The sequence below is a fragment of the Colossoma macropomum genome, unplaced genomic scaffold (genome assembly GCF_904425465.1).
Source record: "Colossoma macropomum unplaced genomic scaffold, Colossoma_macropomum, whole genome shotgun sequence".
Taxonomy (NCBI): Eukaryota; Metazoa; Chordata; class Actinopteri; order Characiformes; family Serrasalmidae; genus Colossoma; species Colossoma macropomum.
The window spans coordinates 24,819,961-24,839,286 of record NW_023494799.1 but is presented as its reverse complement, the minus strand read 5'-3'; the positions used below and the strand labels follow the sequence as shown (position 1 = coordinate 24,839,286).

General features: G+C 38.8%; 1 protein-coding gene across 1 annotated transcript in view; it reads left to right on the top strand.

Annotated features, from left to right (window-relative positions):
* The window catches only part of pcsk6 (proprotein convertase subtilisin/kexin type 6), a 64,696-nt gene that overhangs the window by 17,988 nt on the left and 27,382 nt on the right, over window positions 1-19,326 (top strand). Inside the window, exons 8-12 of the mRNA XM_036585842.1 lie at window positions 63-275; window positions 4,759-4,859; window positions 7,996-8,099; window positions 8,409-8,526; window positions 15,984-16,172. Of these exons, the coding sequence (XP_036441735.1) occupies window positions 63-275; window positions 4,759-4,859; window positions 7,996-8,099; window positions 8,409-8,526; window positions 15,984-16,172 (725 nt within the window). The remainder of the gene's footprint in view (window positions 1-62; window positions 276-4,758; window positions 4,860-7,995; window positions 8,100-8,408; window positions 8,527-15,983; window positions 16,173-19,326) is intronic.

The window sequence follows — 19,326 nt, the reverse complement described above, 5'->3', positions numbered from 1 at the left end:
GCCAGCATGTGCACTTTTAAGATTGTACATTTAGTGTTGTATATTTGTTTGCATGTGGGCAGGGTCGCAAGGGCCTGGGCTCCATCTTTGTGTGGGCGTCTGGTAATGGAGGTCGGCAGGGTGACCACTGCTCATGTGATGGCTACACCAACAGCATCTACACCATCTCCGTCAGCAGCAGCACGGAAAACGGCAACAAGCCCTGGTACCTGGAAGTGTGCTCCTCCACCCTCGCCACCACCTACAGCAGTGGAGAGTTCTACGACCGCAAAATAGTTAAGTATTGCTCGATTCAGTCCCGTCTCCTGTGAGGATGGAGCCCTTCTTCGCTTTGAGAAATGTGCTCTGTCACGTGTGTGTGTTTTTTTGCACGTACAGTAGTCTGGAATCAGCAGAGAAAAATTAGCACCTGCAATGTAGAGTGGAGACAGGTGCAGATACACAGTGTACTAGGTTACAAGTGTGGGTGTTTAATTTAACACTTTTTATGCAGCTGATTTGGCTGCATAATCTGTTTTAACGATCCTGAATCCTAGGAGCTTCCACTTTGTACCACTTTGCGGTTTCAGTCTGGCTGTGTATGAAAGAATTCCTCTCAGTTGTTGTACTGATGAACTATTGATTGATTTCAACAGGGAAAAAAGTTCAAATCAGTTAGAATCAACAACTGCTGAGCCAAATGCTTTGGAAGATTTTGGATTTTTGACCATTGGTAGTTTGAACTCGATTGGGGTTTAACAATAGTAGCAATAATTAACACTTCGTTTACTGTTCTTCATTTACAGTGGTGCTTGAAAATTTGACCTAAAACCTCATCAGACTTTCACACAAGTCCTAATAGTAAATAAGATGAACCATATTAAACAAATGAGAGAAAAAATATTAGACTTGGTCATTTATTTATTGAGCAAAATTTTAAAAAGTGAGTGGCAAAAGTATGTGAACCTTTAGGATTATCATATAATTTGAATGTGAAATAAGAGTCAGGTGTTTTCAATCATTGGGATGGCAATCAGGTGTGACGGACTACCCTGTTTTATTTAAAGAACGGGGATCTATCACAGTCTGATCTTCATCTTAGAGAGATTTCTGAGGACCTCAGAAGAAGAAGAGTGGCTGATACTCATCAGACTGGAAAAGGTTACAAACCATCTCTAAAGAGTTTGCACTCCACCAATCCACAGTCAGACCAATTGTGTACAGATGGAGGAAATTCCAGACGCTCCCCAGGAGTGGTCAACCAACAAAGATCACACCAAGAGCAAGTCGTGTAATAGTCTGTGAGGTCACAAAGGAATCCAGGGTTACTTCTAGGCAACTAAAATCCTGTCTCACAGAGGCTAAAGTTAATGTTCATGAGTCCACCATGAGAAGAAAACTGAACAACAATGGTCTGCATGGCAGGCTTGCAAGGAGAAAGCTGCTGCTCTCCCAAAACAACATTGCTGCCCATCTGCAGTTTCCTAAAGATCACATGAACAAGCCAGAAGGCTATTGGAACAACGTTTTGTGGAAGGATGAGACCAAAATAGATCTTTTTGGTTTAAATGAGAAGCGTTGTGTTTGAAAAAAGGAAAACACTGCATTCCAGCACAAAAACCTTATCCCATCTATGAAACATGGTGGTGGTAGTATCATGGTTTGTGCCTATTTTGCTGCATCTGGGCCAGGACTGCTTGCCATCATTGATGGAACAATGAACTCTGAATTATACCAGCAAATACTAAAGGAAAATGTTAGGACATCTGTCTGTGAGCTGAAACTCAAGAGAACGTGGATCATGCATCAAGACAACAACCCTAAGCACATGTCATTCTACCAAAGAATAGTTAAAGAAAAATATAGTTAATGTTTTGGAAGGGCCAAGTCAAAGTGCTGACCTTAATCCTATAGAAATGTTGTGGAAGGACCTCAAGCAGTTTATGGGAGGAAACCCACCAATACAAGAGTTGAAGCTGTTCTGTACGGAGGAATGGACTAAAATTCCATCAAGCTGATGTGCAGGACTAATCAACAATTGCCAGAAACCTTTACTTGCAGTTATTGCTGCACAAGGGGGTCACACCAGATACTCAAAGCAAAGGTTCACATACTTTTGCCACTCACAGAAATGTAATATTGGATCATTTTTCTCAATAAATAAATAACCAAGTTTAATATTTTTTCGTTTGTTTAATTTGGTTCTCTTTATCGCCCTCTACTGTTCTACTGTTAGGAAAATCTGATTTTAGGTCAAATTTATGCAGAAATATAGAAAATTCTAAAGGGTTCATAAACTTTCAAGCACCACTGTATATGCTTTATATTTATATCATCATATTCACATTCCAAACACATTTCCTCTCAAACACATTTATTTTTTGGTTAGCTCACTCATTTGCTGATACAGTCACATTTTCTCTTCACTCTATATCTTTCTCATTCTGTCTCCTGCTGTTTCTCCATTTTCCCTGTATCATATTGTTCTTAATGATTGCTGGAACCAAGAATGACATCCGCCTGCCAAAGAACAGTCATCTTCCATCTATCAGCCCTATGGCCTCTCCCCACACCTCTCTCAAATGCAGCCTTTCCCTTTGTTGGTTTATTACAACACAAACATATCTGAGATATGCTCATGCGCTTTGTTTGGTTTGTCTCTTTCCCCAAACATCTACTGGTGCAATGAGAAGATAAAAACCAAAGATGAAGAGTAAATATTTTTTCTGGCTCACATTCAAAACCAAGGATCCAAGGAACTATTAAGGGAGATCAGTTAAGCCCATATTTGCTTTCTTTATTTTTAAGGTTGGTAATGCTCTAAGCATCTGAAGATGAGTAGGATAATGTGTAAGTGTGCTGGGGGTTTGGAAGCTCCAGTCAGGATAAGCTTCTGAGCTTCCTTATTTGCATGCTTGTGTGATCTCAGCCCCAGTACATTTTTTAAAGGGGAATTCAAACAGTTTTTTGAAATGTCAACATAACACAATTGTTGAGATGTAACTAAAGTCATAAGGAGTGTGTTGATGTAATGAGGCTCAATACATAGAAACTTACTGACTTGTATTTTTTAATAGTGGTGGTGATTAGAACCAGGGGTCACAATGTCTACAACACAAATTTATCCATTTTCTTTACTATCAAAAACCACCAGTGAACTGGTTACGATTTTACAATCGTAAAACAATGTCTCAGACATCGGGCAGCATATTTGTAATCATTTAATGTAATAACTTTCTATGAAGGAGCTTTAAGATGCATTAAAATATTCACAGTGAAACTCTTCCTTGTTATCACCACAACTGTGAACAATTCTGATTCGGTAGGTTTCTATAGAATTGAGCATTTCACATCAAACAAATCTGAGTGACTTTGTTTACCAGTTCATGATCAGCAGAATCAGTGGAATTCCTCTTTAAGGCTCAACTTAACCAGTCTGGACAAAAAGTGGTAGATAATTATTGCATTGAATGGCAGTTTGTATTGCAAGTGTGTACAAGGTAAGTTGCTTTGTATTAACGTCGTTTTAGTGAGCACACCCCCTCCAGGATGCACAGGGTTTAGTTAGACTCTTCTTTGCATATCTTTCTGAGGTTAGAGTCACTACAGCTGACCCATCCGTGCTTACTTTGTTATACAAACCCAGAGTAATCATGCTGAGGTTTGGTTTCTCACACACACACATTCAAACACACACCAAACACATGCGCGTGCTCTTTGCCTGCGGGTTACCAGCAGGGCTCTGTGGGTGTTCCCCAGAAGGGTAGGATGAAAAGTGAAAATATTTACAGACAAGCTTTACGGAGAATGCTCTAACACATCACAGTCACATACAAGCATTCATCCTAATAAACAGACCCTAGGAAGCCGTCCATTTACCCAAACCTTCCTTTTTAATTAGACACTAGCAATTTAAAAAAAAACTGAAAAACTTAGCTTACACTACAGACAGGATTTGAAACAAATTGTGTTTACCTGTTTTGAACTCCAAGATTCATCTTAATCAAAACCACCTGTAGAACACTGCCGCCCAACAAGAGATTGGCAGTCGTCAGAAATAAATTCAGTGTCTGTTTGTTTGGCCAATGTTGGATTTCGGCATAATAAGTGATGCAATAGAATGAAGACCCTACAGGCTAGACGCTTTGCACGAACCCTACAAATTTCCTCACTTGACTGACAACATGATCTGACCTAGGAGAGAGCACAACGAAATACTTAAACCGAAAGGTTAACATGTCTAACAATTAATGAAGATCTAGTAGGGAACCGTTAGTGTGATCTTATGTGGATAATGCAAAACAGGCCCTGCAAGCTTTTCTGTCATAGTCAAGATTAGCAGGTTTTGGTTGTTACTTTAACCCCCGGAGTCTCCAGCCTTATCCACAAAGGGCAGGCGTGGCTGCAAGTTTTCATTCCAACCAAGCAGGAGCACACCACATGTAACCAATCAGTTGGTTAAAGCCCAAAACCAAGTGATTAAACAAGTGGAATTAGCTGTGCTTCTGCTTGATTTGCGTAAAAGCCTGCAGCCATGTCAGCCCTTTGTGGATAAAGTGACCCCTGCTTTAACCTTTTTTATTTGTATTCAGTTATAAAGTTTATTATTTATTAACTACCATGAATTATTTGACAGCTGCAATAAAACTCATGTAGTTATGAGAGTTAGTAGTCATTGACCCTTGCAGTTCTAAAGGGATGAATGGGAGCACTTAAGATATGTCAGTAGCAGCTGCGCTGTGTTAACGCTATTATTTTTGTTCCTTTTTTTTGTGACAGGTTACCACAGACCTACGGCAGCGCTGTACAGATGGCCACACTGGGACATCAGTGTCTGCGCCCATGGTGGCCGGGGTCATCGCTCTCGCTCTAGAGGCCAAGTGAGTTCGCTTTTCTGCCTTTCTCTCTCTCTCTTGGTCTCTTTGTCCCTCTCTCTCTCTTTCTCTTTCTTTCTCAACTGCTCTATTTTCTCTTTGCACTCTAATTAGAAGTGTTTGACATCACTCTGTCACAGCTCACTCTCCAATTGCTACAGAGCAGATCCTGAATTCTAAACAGACATTGTTTTTCTGATGCTTTCCCATTTTTGTTCTGGTTTTGGAAAATGGTGGGATAATTCCAGGAAGGAACAGATTTCTTTACATGACCATGCAACTGTGGCGAACCCCCAGCTGAGTAATGTGAAAAGCACTTTTAATGGCCAAGCAGGGTTCTTTTATGAATTTTTTATTAGAGCTTTTTTGACATTGTTGATATTTAGACAACATAAATGAAATTTGAGCTTTGTTTTAGATGAGTGCTAATTGTTTTTGCATGGTGAGTGAACCAAGGTATCTCAGAAAAAGTCACTCAAGCAAATTATTATCTCTAATAAGAAAACAACAAGCACTATAGTCACTTTATTACTTTTAAGCACTGTTTTCAAGCACTCATTAGAGAGGAGTGTGGAATAGCAAAGTGTTTTTTCTCTTGTGCCTCATTTTGTATTCTGGCTTTGTCCCTCTACGCAGTACAATGGAGCTCCTTTTCTCCGCTGCCATGTTTTATTAATCCTTGGCGTCAGACATTTCGAAGAATTCTCTATTGAGTAAGACTTTTAGATGTAGTCTTTTGTGCATTAGGCTATGGCCTTCACTATAGGGTTGCACAATCGCAGGGGCTGAACAAAGGAATAGGCTCCAGAGGACCCGGACATCTTCTAATGTTTTTCCTTTTCATTTCCCTGAATGGCCTTTGTGATTCTGCGCATAATAAGTCAGCATTTGTGCTATTACTTCTGTGGTCATTTGAAATTCCCTCTGCTGTGTTTGTATACACTTAACCATTAAGAGCTTTGCTGTTTATATTGTTTATTTCCAATATTGTTCACACCAATAACTGCATTCCAGAGCAGTTCCTGAGGACTCGCAGCCAGTCCACTTTTTTCTCCTTTCTGATGAGGTAACCAGGCTACCTGGGTCAGGTACTCAGGACCTGAGTGGAAACCTTGGCTGTATAATGATTTTGCAATACAAGTTTGGCTCATTTAATGTCAACAAGCCTTAGTATATTAGAGATATTTTGATTCATGAGTCTGGAATGAATAGCTGAACCTTATATGTATAGACTGGGCCAGAAATAATTGCCAGTATTTAGATTTTGAATGAATAATACACATTTTCCGGCATTCACTGTGCTCGAAGCGATGTTTCAAAAGAAACTCAAGGCCATTTTCTTTTTTGATTAGGAAGAAAATTTCAAGTATAAAAATTGTTGTAGATGAAATACAATCGCAAACAGTTCATGTGTGGCTTTTACTAGTGAGTACACCTGGACAAATAGCATTTTTTAGGCTTTGAATACTCGTTGGAATTTCAAATACCTCTTCTCCCAAGCGCTCTTAAAAGAATAATATTTAAGCGTATTTTAATCCTCCGTCTGACAGAACAGATTTCTTTCTTTTAAAATAAAATCCATGCTGGCTGTGCTTCATGCTTGACGCACGCTTGACGCATCTTCCAGCTTTTTTTACGTACCAATTCATTTTTTTTTGTGAGTGAAGTGTAAACCTCAAAGAGATCCAGTCAGGTCACACACTCCCACTTTCTGTAGCATTCTAAACTGCACTGTAAAAAATGGTTTGTCAGTTCAACCTAAAATAATTACTTCATGTGGTAACAAGTTACTTAACTCGTTTTATTCAAAATAAAAAAAATACTTTGAATGAGTATTTATTTTAATTAAAGTCATTCTTGTGTTGAATAAAGCTAGTTCAGTTGAACTGACTAAAATATGTTGATCTTGGTTTTCTAGTAATGACAGAAAAACTCCTGCACTAAACTAATGGTGTGTAGAGGAGACTTCTTGGATGCTGCACTAAAAACCAGTGACTGTAAATCTGTTACAGTAAACAGATCTGCTGTTTGTGCTGTCACGTGTTTAACCTGTTGTAAAATTGTTTAATTAGACAACAAAGAGAGGAAAAAGTGCTGATAATTTCACCTGAAGTGGGCATGTGATGGGGCTGATCTAGAGACAGTGTGAAGTATTTATTTTTATTATTTAGTGTTCCCCGCATATGTGATTTCATAGGCATTTGAGCTTTTAGCTTGAATGGCTATCTGGAAAGTGGTATAGTTTGTTGCGCTCTCAGGCAAAGATTCCTGGCACGAATTTATGATGCGTTGAACTAATCTAGCTATAATCTATTTATTTGTAACATTTTCCACACACTAACAATAACTGTTCTATCTTAAGGCCTTTGCTAATGAAATTCATTATAAATTAGACAAATTTTGTGGCCTAAAAAAATTAAGCTTCTGAAAACTAAATAGAGATACAAATACCAAGAAGTCTGTCTAAGAGGCTCACAGTGGAAGTTCATGGGACATGAGTGCAAAGCTTTAAAACTTCCATACATATATTTTCATACATTTGTTCTCAATAACATTCAGATTTTCGGTTGTTTTCAGTAGGCTGTTGTTTCAGTAGCCCGATGTAAGCAAAAGACTGAATTTAATATAGTATATCCATGTTAAAAATTAACAATAATAAAAAAAAACCTTCAGATTTGTGCTTGGGCAGGCTCAGAGAACATATGGAGCCAATAAATTTATGATTTCTAATATTAACTTTTATTATTGTGTTATTGTAATTATTTGGTTAACAACAATGTGCTCTTGGTGTATTTTTGTGTAATTGAGCTTTGAAGAATGTGTGTAAAGAGGTAAACAGGTTCACTTGATATGGACTATGTTAAAATAAATGAAAACCTTGGGTCCATGCTTATTTAATAGGTACACCGTTTGGGGACTTGACAGTTTTGAGTGGGTGTATTCAAGCTTCCATAGGAAGCTTTAGCATTTCATGCTAAAAATGACCATTAGGTCAAAGATAGTGAACTTATCCTTGTTTGGTGTCATTTAGGGCACATCATTCAGGGTGTATCTAAGGATAAGTATACTATATATATATATATATATATATATATATATATATATATATATATATATATATATAATTTTCTTTGTCTTTCAGTCCATTAATAACCTGGAGGGATGTGCAGCATCTCTTGGTAAAGACATCAAGACCTGTTCACCTGAAAGCTAGTGACTGGAAGACCAATGCAGCTGGACACAAAGGTAGATTTTTAACATTTTCTTATTTGCACAAATTTAGAGTGTGGAATTTTGTACACAATTCAAAGTGTGTTTTAATTCATCCAAATTATACAGTACTTTACAGCTTGTTATAAGGCTGCTGTATAAACATGATCACAATAAATATTAGATATGGAGCAGTTGGTTTAGCATAAAGACAGGTTATGGTAAATTATCACGAAATTACTAGATGTTATAACCTTAATAATTCGGCTCAAAAGCTAATCTGGCTGTTGGTTTCTTATATTTGATGTGTTTGTGTATGCATGGGTGTCTGTGTTCATTCTCTAGTCAGTCATCTCTATGGCTTTGGTTTGGTGGATGCTGAGGCGATGGTCTTAGAGGCCAAGAAATGGCGAAGTGTTCCTCCTCAGCACATCTGCACCAAGATATCAGACCACAGAACCAGGTGAGAACAGCCCCCTACCCCCTTTTATCTGTCACCTCATAAAGTTTGAAGCTTAGAAAGCTGTTCTTTCTCACTCTTTGTACAGTCATGTCCTTATAAGCCTTTATAAAGCTCTAGTAAGCAGGGCTAACGTGTCCCTGCAGGCACTGTGACCCACTAAAAGTTCTAGGGTTACAGAAGTGATCATTTTATTTTTACATATATCTGATGATAAAAGATGATTTATTGGAATAGATTTTAATTTACTGCCATTATTTGAAAGCAGTGCATGCCGCAGCATTATGAAAACATTGCTTGAACTTTGGATCTGCTCAGGCTTCAAAGAGCAAGAGGTACCACGTTAGTTTAAAAAAAAGAATGCTGTATGTGAAAATAGAATAGAATCCAGTGAAGCCCCATAAAAGTATACAAATCAATAAATGATTACATCAGTTAAGTAAGTGAAGGCATCTTCTGACTTTCAGATGGTGAATAAACGAGTCCAGGCATGTTTATTGCACTCCAGAGTGTGTGGTTTGGAAAAGTTTACATCATCTTCTTGTCAGTCACAGACAGTGTTTTGTTGGAGTAGATTCAAATAGCAGTTTTTATTTCAGACACAAACCATATAGCAGGAAAAACACTGATGAATAACTAAAATAACCACAGAATTCATTTTAAACCTCCTAGTCTTAAAAACAAAACTGTTTGCTTCAGCAAACTGACCAATATTTATTACAGGGCTTCCATTTGGGAATTACTTGTGAGCCAGTTTTTTTAAGAGAAGGAAAAAAAGGAGTTATTGCTGGAAGAAAGAGAAAAGAAGAGGATCCACTTCCCTTGTTCCCAGCTGATCTGTTTGACAGCAAGTCTGTGCTTGGAGAACTGTCCAATTTCCCACTAGAAATTTTTCAAAATGTTTGTAACAACATTCCAAGAAAGCCTGAAGCTGCTTTGGAGACAAAAGTGCCTTTTGCTGGTTGGTGTTTTTATATTATTTTATTGTTGTCCTTTATTGTCGACCCGCTGTAGATCCGCAGTTGGATTTTACACAACAGAAAAGCCAGAATGCGTCATGCTGCTGACTAACGTAAGGCAGTCCTAAACACATTTTAACTAAGCACTGTCTGTACAAGAAAGCACAGGAATGGTGCAGTTGTTGTATACAAGGCAAGGAAAACATCTCGACAAGCAATGATGGAAGTTCCTTTCCGTCTTGAAAAGGCCTGAGTGTTTCCTGCTGTGCGCCTGTTTGCACCCTGTTTGTTTCTCTTTTCGTATACAAGATTTGTCTGCTTGTTATTTGGATCAAAGATCAGTGTACTCGGGTTGAAACGAAAGCGTCACAATGTCATTGGGAAGCCTCGCGCAACACGGGCGAAGTAAACATCAGAAGCGGGAATGAATTGGTCATGTGCTAACCCGAAAGCTGTTTCGTGCACGATGCCTGGCACAAGTTCAAGGGCCGTTGGCTTTTATGAAGTTAAGAAGAGAAATGTCAGCAATGAGCTGGAGTGCTTTGTTTCGAAACAGCTTTTGTATGCTGTGCTATGCTTTGGGTGCCCTGATTTGAACTGTTACATCTCTAGTGGGCAGATGGAAGCCATGATACTTGTGTTGGAAGGGATTTCTTTCTTTCACATTTGGCCTCAGAGGATGTGCTGTCACCGCATTGTGAAGCTTGATGCTTTTGACTGTTGAGGGGCGATATAAAGCTGCATGACCTTAAAAGGCTTGCTCCAATTCTATTAAAGAGAGACTCTGAACAAAGTGTGTATGTGGAAGACGGAAAAAGTGTTCCTGCTGGTTTCAAGTAAGTAATAGTAATATTTTAATCTCAAAGTACATTTTTAAGTTGTTGAAACTTAGCTGAAGATATAAGCTGGAAAGGATATAGGTTTTGAGAGAGAGGACAAGAAGTGCACTCATGCTAAACCTGCACTATGAAAATAATACATTTTATGGACACCTGAAGTGTGTACGTAATATCGCAGTTCATTTGGTTGACGTACAGTAAGTAAAATGGTTAAAAACATGACATTTATTTGCTTAGAAGCTGTCTTTTGAAAGCTACCAAATGAAGGAGAGCGTGTAATTGTATGTATTTCTGGGTTCAAATGAAATGCAAATCTATCCTGAATAATACGTGGGGGCAGGGAACATGTCAGGCTCACCACTGGACACCACTGTTGGTCAGCTAAAGCCAGAGGTACTAAAGTACTTCTTGGTTGTCTGATTTTTTGCTGTGGTGGTTGACATGGCAAAATCCAGAAGAAAACAGAGAAGTTTAGAGTCCAGTGCTGGCATCTGTTCCTATTCATGTGTTCACCGCTTAGTTGTAAAAAACAACAGCTTTGCACTTAATCAAAGGCTTTTGTTTTAGCTTTTATTTATTATTGATGCAGTAAAGTTTATATGTAGCTACTGCTGCTAGTGGACCCAAAGTGTATATGCTCATTTGCTTGCGTAAGTAAAGCTATCTTAATATTATAATTTTGATTTACAGTAGATCAATGGTGTCTGCTCGTATCCACAAAGGGCTGGTGTGGTTGCAGATTTTTATTTCAAATGAGCAGGAGCACTCCTGATTTCTCAATTGCTCAGTCTTGAAACAACTGATCATGTGCACTCCTGCTTTTCAGCAGCCATTTGTGGATAAGAATGGACACCCCTGCAGCATGATGAATACAAAGTAGACCACATGTCCAAATAATGACCTTTTAAAGACCTCCTGAGTTATTGTATGTTATATCATTTATGAGTGGAGATTCTATTGTTTTTCACTGAAGGGACTTATAACATTATTTGACACATTAATTTTATGTGCATCACTGTGTTGGTATTTTTATAGCATCTTCTAGGGACAGTGAACAGGTCATTTTCTTTCCAAGTACATCCACCCATATTACAAAATCTGTGTTGACGGAATCAATTGTTAAAGTAAATGTGGGCACTATTGATTGCATTTGGCTCTCTGTCTGAGTCAGCTGCTGACAAAGTCCTCCCTGACTGTCCTCAGTGGAACACTGAACAAAAGCCTCTTTTGTTTTGTGGTGTTGTATGTGCTAGCTCTAAACACATAAGGGCTTGATTAGTGAGTCTAGTCTCATACTGTACACTGAAAGTGTTGATTTGGTGAGAAAACTGTTACAAAAATAAACGTGCAGTTAGTTGTGGGCAGTATACTAGTTCATCTGGTATATCAGTAGACATTCTTCAAAAGGTGTAAGTTTTGTCATAAAGGCCAGTTAGTGCAGATAATGCAACATACATACAGTGCAAAACATGCTTAGGTTAGCCTGTGTAGCTGAATGGCAGAGTCAGGGATGTTTCATTCGCATTTCCGTGAAAATTAAAACGGACTTGCATTTTAGACAAAAATCTTTTTGCTTTGAGTGAAACTATATCTTCATTATGTTTATTTTATGAAAAGAAATAATTGAATATTCTGTTTTATCACTTATCACATCATAACACATTAGTGACTGTTTTGGTAGTGACAATTTTTGCTAATTTTTTAGCAGAACAATAACAACACTTCCAAAACTTTACCAAACACTGCTTTAAACTGTTATACACATATAAAATCATAATATGTTTATTAAAACACAAAACCTGTGTTCAGACTTACTATCTGCTCACCATGTGGCCATGGCCATGAAGGAGAGGGATGCAGTCTCACTTCCTGCTCTGAAATGCAGGTGTGTGGCTAAAATAAGACTTCGTCTATGGACTAAAACTCCTTGTGTTTCTGTAGTGACATAAAAATGCAGGGCATCAATTTTTTAATAAAGCTTTTTGTTTAAAAAATGCTGTACTATGTTTTTATATAATAGTGATAGCAATGAAAATAGAACAAGAATAACAATAATAATAAAATCTTTTTATACATGTTTTTTGTTTAAACATTAAATTCATGACAAATCTAAATATTTCAACTTCAAAAGAAAGATCTTTTTTAAAAACAACATTGAAAAAAAATGTTCTTGATGCTTTCAAGAAGCTCCTGTGTCATTCAGTGACTGACTGATGTGCTTTTTCAGAGTGGTCGTATTTCTGAGAGCTCTTGCTTTTTCTTTCAACTCGCACTGCTGGAATCACCTTTTCAAGTTAGATATGCCTTAGCATTTCAATATCACTTTATATTTAATATTTTTCTCTTTCCTTTTAACATAGCATGCTTGAGAAGGATGTGTGAAATTGGGTAAAAGCTGATTGATATGATTCCTTCACTGACTTCCCTGGTATGATATCTTCTAGTCACTGACTATCACTTTATGATTTGTGAAGGCTGTAATGCATTACGGATTTTGGATAGAGGCGGTGCAGTAAATCTTAGGTAGTCACTTTAGGATTACTGCCAATATTTATCTTGGCTGCTTGTAGAAATTAGAAAACTGGAACTGTGGATTACACTTTTGCTAGACTTTGATAGGCGTGATTCTGCTTTGGTGACAAGAGTTGATTTTTAAAGTGTGAGTCTCTGTGACCTTTCCTTTTTCTGTTGTTCCAATATATAACCCACCTTCTCTTCTTGTCGTCTGAGCCATTTGACAGTATGTGGCAGTTTATGCTCTTTACAACTAAACTCCATCACCTCCAACAAAACAATCATATTAACTTCAGTGGTACATGCACCTGGTCCCAAACAAAATCACTCTCTTTTGTAATCCCTTAGAACTGCAATCTGTCTCAGGTGCATCTGTAGAAAAATTTGTCCCACCACCTCTTTCAACATAGCTTTAAAGCTGTTTGCGTAGTTGCTGCCGCCACCAGTATTGATTGATGATTAGGCTTTTATTTATAGTGGTAGTGTGGCCAGTGAGAGGCCGTTCAGCTGGGCCGAGAGCTCATATCAGGCTATGCTTTGAATCTCATTACCCTGGAGCAGACAACTATTGATTTTCCATCGACTCTTCTGTCCTGTAAAGTCCTGTGAAGTGGTGAAAAATGAAACGTCTGCATGCCGTAAGCAAAAGGAAAGAAAAATGGAGTCTCTCCTCGGGACTGATTAGATGTGGGACATAATTGTTTTTGTTGTGAATTGTTATGAATTTCTTCCCATTGTCATTGCAAAGGTATGCCATGGCTTGTATTTGTGCTTACAATGCACAGTGTTATGTGTTGATATATACATATAGCTGTTGTCAGAAGAAAACCTTGTATCTCCATTTTTGATGTTTTTCAGTTTGTGACAAAATTTGAAAATACCTGATGCCCTTTACATTGTGTAAATTTCATGATGAATGGACTAAAATAAATGGCCAAAAATGACTTGGAAAAAAGTCTGGTTCCATCGACTTACATTAAAAGTAAAGTAGGTTACCATTTTGGAGATGAGACGTTTTCTTCCGACAGCAACAATATATGTGGGGGGGGGGCGGCGGCGAAAGACTGCAGGTCACCTAGCAACGAGGTTTCGTCTTGCTAGTAGTGTAAGAAAAAGGAAAAGAGAAAGACAGACGAACATTTGGAGACGAATGGACTTATTCGCATTTATAAGCAGCGCAGCTGGTTTCTTGGTACGTTAAATCTGCAACGAGACACTGTGAAACACTAACTAAAAAGTTGCGAAGATGAAGTCGCTTCTCTAATTTTCCCGTTCCACCTTAAATGGTGCCGCTTTTACATTCGGCGCCTCAGTCAGAATTTAAGGTGGAACGGGAAAGTTCAGCAAGAAGCTGGCGAGTGAGAAGCGACTTCAGCCTCGTAAAACAGCGGAACGCTAAGAGACATTTTACAAGAAACTATTCAACTTTTGAGGAACAATTTTCTGGCAGAGTTGGAAGAAAAGCGGCTATAGCTAAAGCTTAAAGCAGAGCAGAGTAAGTCTGCATTTTCGTTTATATTTTTTAGCCTAAACTAGCACATTATCACATACTGGACAAAAATGTTGCGGCTCCCAAGGTGGTTTGATTTTTGTTGAAAGGACAAAATGGCTCTTCATAACATTTGGGTTGTGACTCCTGACCTAACCTGGCTTTTAATGCAGAGGGAGCCGGTCGGATTTCTCACTCATCCCTAAGAATCGATTTTTTCCCACACCCCTAATATATATATATATATATATATATATATATATATATATATATATATATATATATATATATATATAATTATTTTTTATTTATTTCTTTTCTTTTTAATTTGGCTTTAATTCCTTAGAACAGTGTTGACCTGCTTTGGCCTGAATAGCAGTCACCTAATCTTCATCTTTTGATCTCCTTAGTCTACAATAAGGTGTCATTTTGGTTCTTGTAACTAAGCTCAGAGGATTTGCAGGAGACTAAAAACCTTCGAAGTCTGGACTTCAAAAGTCAGATGTCCCAAACAGACTCATCACAAGTTTGTCACATTACCTATTACACTAAATAATACGATCCAACTGAGCAAACCAAAATATTTAGTCTTCACAGAGATGGCCTTTAGCTACCTTGTTTCTTGCCAGATACTGCTCAAGTGTCTTGGCACAAGAAAATATAAGCGATTCAAGTGAGTAGCCCCTCTACTTTAAACCACTTTAGCACTGAGTGTCGGTTTTGAGAGGAGCGAGAAGTCTGTGTGTATTCATAAAACTCACCCACAGAGATCTGGATGGTGCCTGGATCTGAATTGTGATGTGAATAAGGATCCAAGCCTCAATTGACTCACTCCGCTGCCATCTGTGCTCTGTTGTTCGTCAACATAGTCACAAAAGCGTTTGTCCTTGTTTATGAGATAAAATCATTATTATGAGACTGCTCCCTGGAAACAAACGTTTGGGCTCAAAAGAGCCCCTAAATTCACACAAACTGACCAACCAGATGAACTCAAATTGAACTTAATGAGCTGCAAAACCTCCAACATGGAGATGCAAATGTTCTTTCTTTGTTTTTTCATACTTTTCTGGGCTAATAAGCCTGAGGTTAGGTGTTACTGGCTCTGTTTAGTTTTCTACTGATAATTGCTATATTTTCCATGTTTACAGAGCTAATCTTCTGGAAACGTATGTCAATCTCATAGCCTAGATAAAAACTTCAGGCCTGACTGCAAAACAAATTAGGTGTATTATGTTTTTATTGGAACATAACTGCTCATTAATTTTCATTTTTTAGTCTGTTATAGTTTTGGCTATGTATTCCTTTTTGTACTAAATGACATTTGAAGGTAAGAATTAATGTATTTGTGTGGAATGGTTTTTGAATGTGAGTAAATAATGTCAGAGTCCATCAGAGGTTTTGAAACTTGTATTCTTCCAAAATGTTAACAAAACTATAGATAACTAAGAGATTTTTGATTATTGATTCTCATAATCTCTGCTTGCATGGTTACCACCTTTTTCCATCTTAAAATGATCAAATGAATCATCCCAGTACAAAAAAACTGCAGAAAACAGCAGAAGTCAATAATAACATTTTCTAGCGTTTCTCTTTAGTTGTGTCTTGTCCTAAAAAGCAAGCAGAGTTACCCATTACTGGTGTCTCGCTGTCCCGCTGCAGGTACATCCGGCCAAACCAGAAGCTGAATGCCAGCATCAGCAGCACAGGTTGCAGCGAACAGCCGGAGCAGCAGGTGGTCTTTCTGGAGCATGTTGTGGTGCGAGTGCTCATTGTTCACCCCCGCAGGGGAGACCTAGAGATCAGCCTCATCTCACCATCCGGAACACGCTCCCAGTTGCTGGCAAAAAGGTGAGCTGTACATCAGACATCCACACATAAGCTGACAAGTGGCCCCTAGAAGTCGCCGGCAATCACAGCACTGTTACAAAGACAGGTTGTAATGTTATAGTAATATTTCTCATTTGTCGCTCATTGAAAAAAAAATGGAGAAATCCTGTCAAAAGTACAGATTTCGTTTTTCATTTGTGTTTTTAAGTAGAGGAGAAAATATTATATTATAATTTGAGGTTGATATGTTGTTGGTTGTACAGTCGTGTTTGGCTAAAAGGAAAAATGCCCTTTTTGCTATTTTTGGCATCCAAACAAACACAAAAAGTACAGAAGGTAAAAGTGATGAATTTAAATGTAATTCATGACATAACTATATGATTAATTATGTAATTTCATTTAAATACTAGAGCAAAATCCAGAGTTCATTGTGTTAATTATGCCACAGATGTTTGCACATGCAAAGGTATGCAGATAAGTTATGTGTTTTTGCAAAAACTCCTGAACACGTAGTTAGAGTAGATAGAGAATGTGCTCTGTGAACACTGTCCAAAAGTTGATGACACAGTGATTCAGCTGCGCACACATAGTTTGTATAAACTCCATAGAAAAGCAATGGAACTCTCTAGAGCAGCTTCATGTGAGCCTAAGGTCACTATGCCAATTGCCGAGCATCAGCTAGAGGGTTATAAAGCCCCCCAGCATTGGTCTATGGAACAGAGGAATGGCGTTCTCTCGAGTGATAAAGCTGCATCCGATACCTTTGAGACTTGGAGTGGCATTTGTGACCCAGAACTGATCATCCAACATCAGTACCTAACCTCACTAATGCTCTTGTGGCTGAAAGCAATCAAATCCTCGCAGTAATGTTCCAACATCTAGAGTAAAGCCTTCCCAGAAGAGAAGAGGCTGTTACTGCAGCAAAGGTGCACACACTCATTACAACTCTTGATTTCAGAAGAAATGCTGGATGAGTGTTGTGTCTATGGACTTTTGGACATAAAGGGCCAGATATACGTACGCAGCGCAAAATGTGCCTTTAGGCGACCACATGTGCCTGAGTTTAATATTCAAATTACAACGGCTAACTGTGCGTAGCACCGCCTACTAACTGCACGCTGAAGAAGTAAAGGGTTTTAAAAACACATTGAAATAGTACCATTCTCCCAACAAGCTGACAAATACAGAAAATGAAAGATAGAAAATGAAATGAAAGTTTTAGTCTCACCTAAATATTCTACAGGGTGTTATTTTACTTTGGTTAAGGAAACAGAGTTTGTGAAACAAGAAAGTGGACTGTATGTGGCATATTACGCACCTTGTCTTCTCACACACCTAAATCTGATCCCAAGAATTTAAAGTGTTATTCCAAAGGTAAACATTGTTTCAGCAGTTTGTGGCACTGTGTCTGCTGCCATTCTTAAAGGAAGTCTCTCAAACACACATCTTTTGATGCAATTTTTACACCTTGTTTTAGAAGACAAATCGGCAGCTGTGAGTCGCTTTAACTTCAGTAAAATCAAGGCAGTTTTTGCGTGAGCCTCCTAGGATTTCACTCCCTTCCTCAAATGCAAAGGCCTGACAAAGAAAAGCGAATTTTGTGTTTTACCATGCATACATCCCATAAACTGCACACTTAGGCTTGTGCACCAGTTTCATACAAAAAAACGCAAAAGGGCCTATTGTATATGTAATCCACTGTGACAGACTGAGTTAGACATTTGCAGGCTCTTATAAACAGTGCTTTTGACCTGCGTATCACCTAGACATGCTGTCATAACGTCATGACTTTGACTCTCTTTCTTAGGGTGTCAGGCATTCACACACCCCAATCCATCCCCCTAGAATCAAAATATTCAAGAAGAGTCTGCACAGGCTTAAGTCTGAGTCTGATCTGGCCGCTGTAGCTCCTGTCAGATGTGGAGCATATCCCTGTCATTCACATACTCACACACACACGGTTTTGATCTCCTCTTCGTTCCTCCCGATGATCTCCTGCCTCTTCTCTTAGCTTGGCATTCTCTTAAGACTGCACCGGATACTTTTATGAGCTTTGAGGGATGCTGATTGTTATTCTGGCGGCCCTTCATGAATAAAACACACGCACACCCTCTCTTTACCACTCACTCCCAAACTTAAGGATTTTGGATTCTTCGCTAGATCTTTTTCCCTATTTGTTTATCAGGGGAAATCTTTCAGCTACCACTTCAAACACTGTTGCCTGAAGAAATGAAAAATGCTGCTGTGTCTTTGCCTTCCTGTTGAAGGTAACAATGCTAGTTAGCTTCAAATGGCTGCCTCAGCATCCTGCTGTCTTGATATATCTCCTTGCTGTGCTTTTTTGTTGTGACACTTCAAGTCATTATTTACCGCACAGGAACAGGGAGACCTGTCGAATTCCTTCTCTGCACAATTACCTCCCCTGAAAAGTTCACTTTAGCCATTTGAAACATGACGGGAGATGACAGGCTAATGGGGCTCCCCGCATTTTGAGTGTATTTATTAGTGTTTGCAGATTGTTTTTAGTCTTTCTGTCACCCCTGGGCTTGGCGTAATGCTCCTGTGTACATTGCAGCCTGTGGATAAAGCGTTTCTCATGTGACATCTGTGCCTAGCCTGCAAGTGCATTTGCACAGTTTTAAGGGTGGGTGGATGGGTGGGTAAGAAGGACACGGGCAGTGCTCTGGTTAGAACCTCTTGACTTGAGGTCCAGCTCATATGGCCTGACTCATTTTCTTTCAGTGACTCTGAATACTTAAGACTGACCTATAGAATGAAATGCATTCCGATTGTTGAATAGTGTGTATGTGTGTCCTTGTATGCTTATGTGTGGCCTGCTTGAAGAGCTAAAAGGTGTGACTTGTGAACAGCTTAAAACAGGCTGTAGAACCAGTTTTAGAAAGTGCAGGCAATTTTCAAATGACTGATTAGCCCCCGAATTGGTTCACTCTGATCTAAGTGTACCAAGTTCAAAGTGAGCACTGCAACCCCAGGAGCACCACGAAGCCTCTCATCTGCATTCTTTCAGTGGGGATTGGGGGTTGTGATGAGCCCAAAGCCTGTGGAGGATCCGGGATGCTGAACGGGTATAGAGGGTGAGAACTAATGATGCTGTGTATTAGCAAAGCACATCCACTCTGGCTTTGTGATAACCCTAATGCACAGTGGTGCAGCG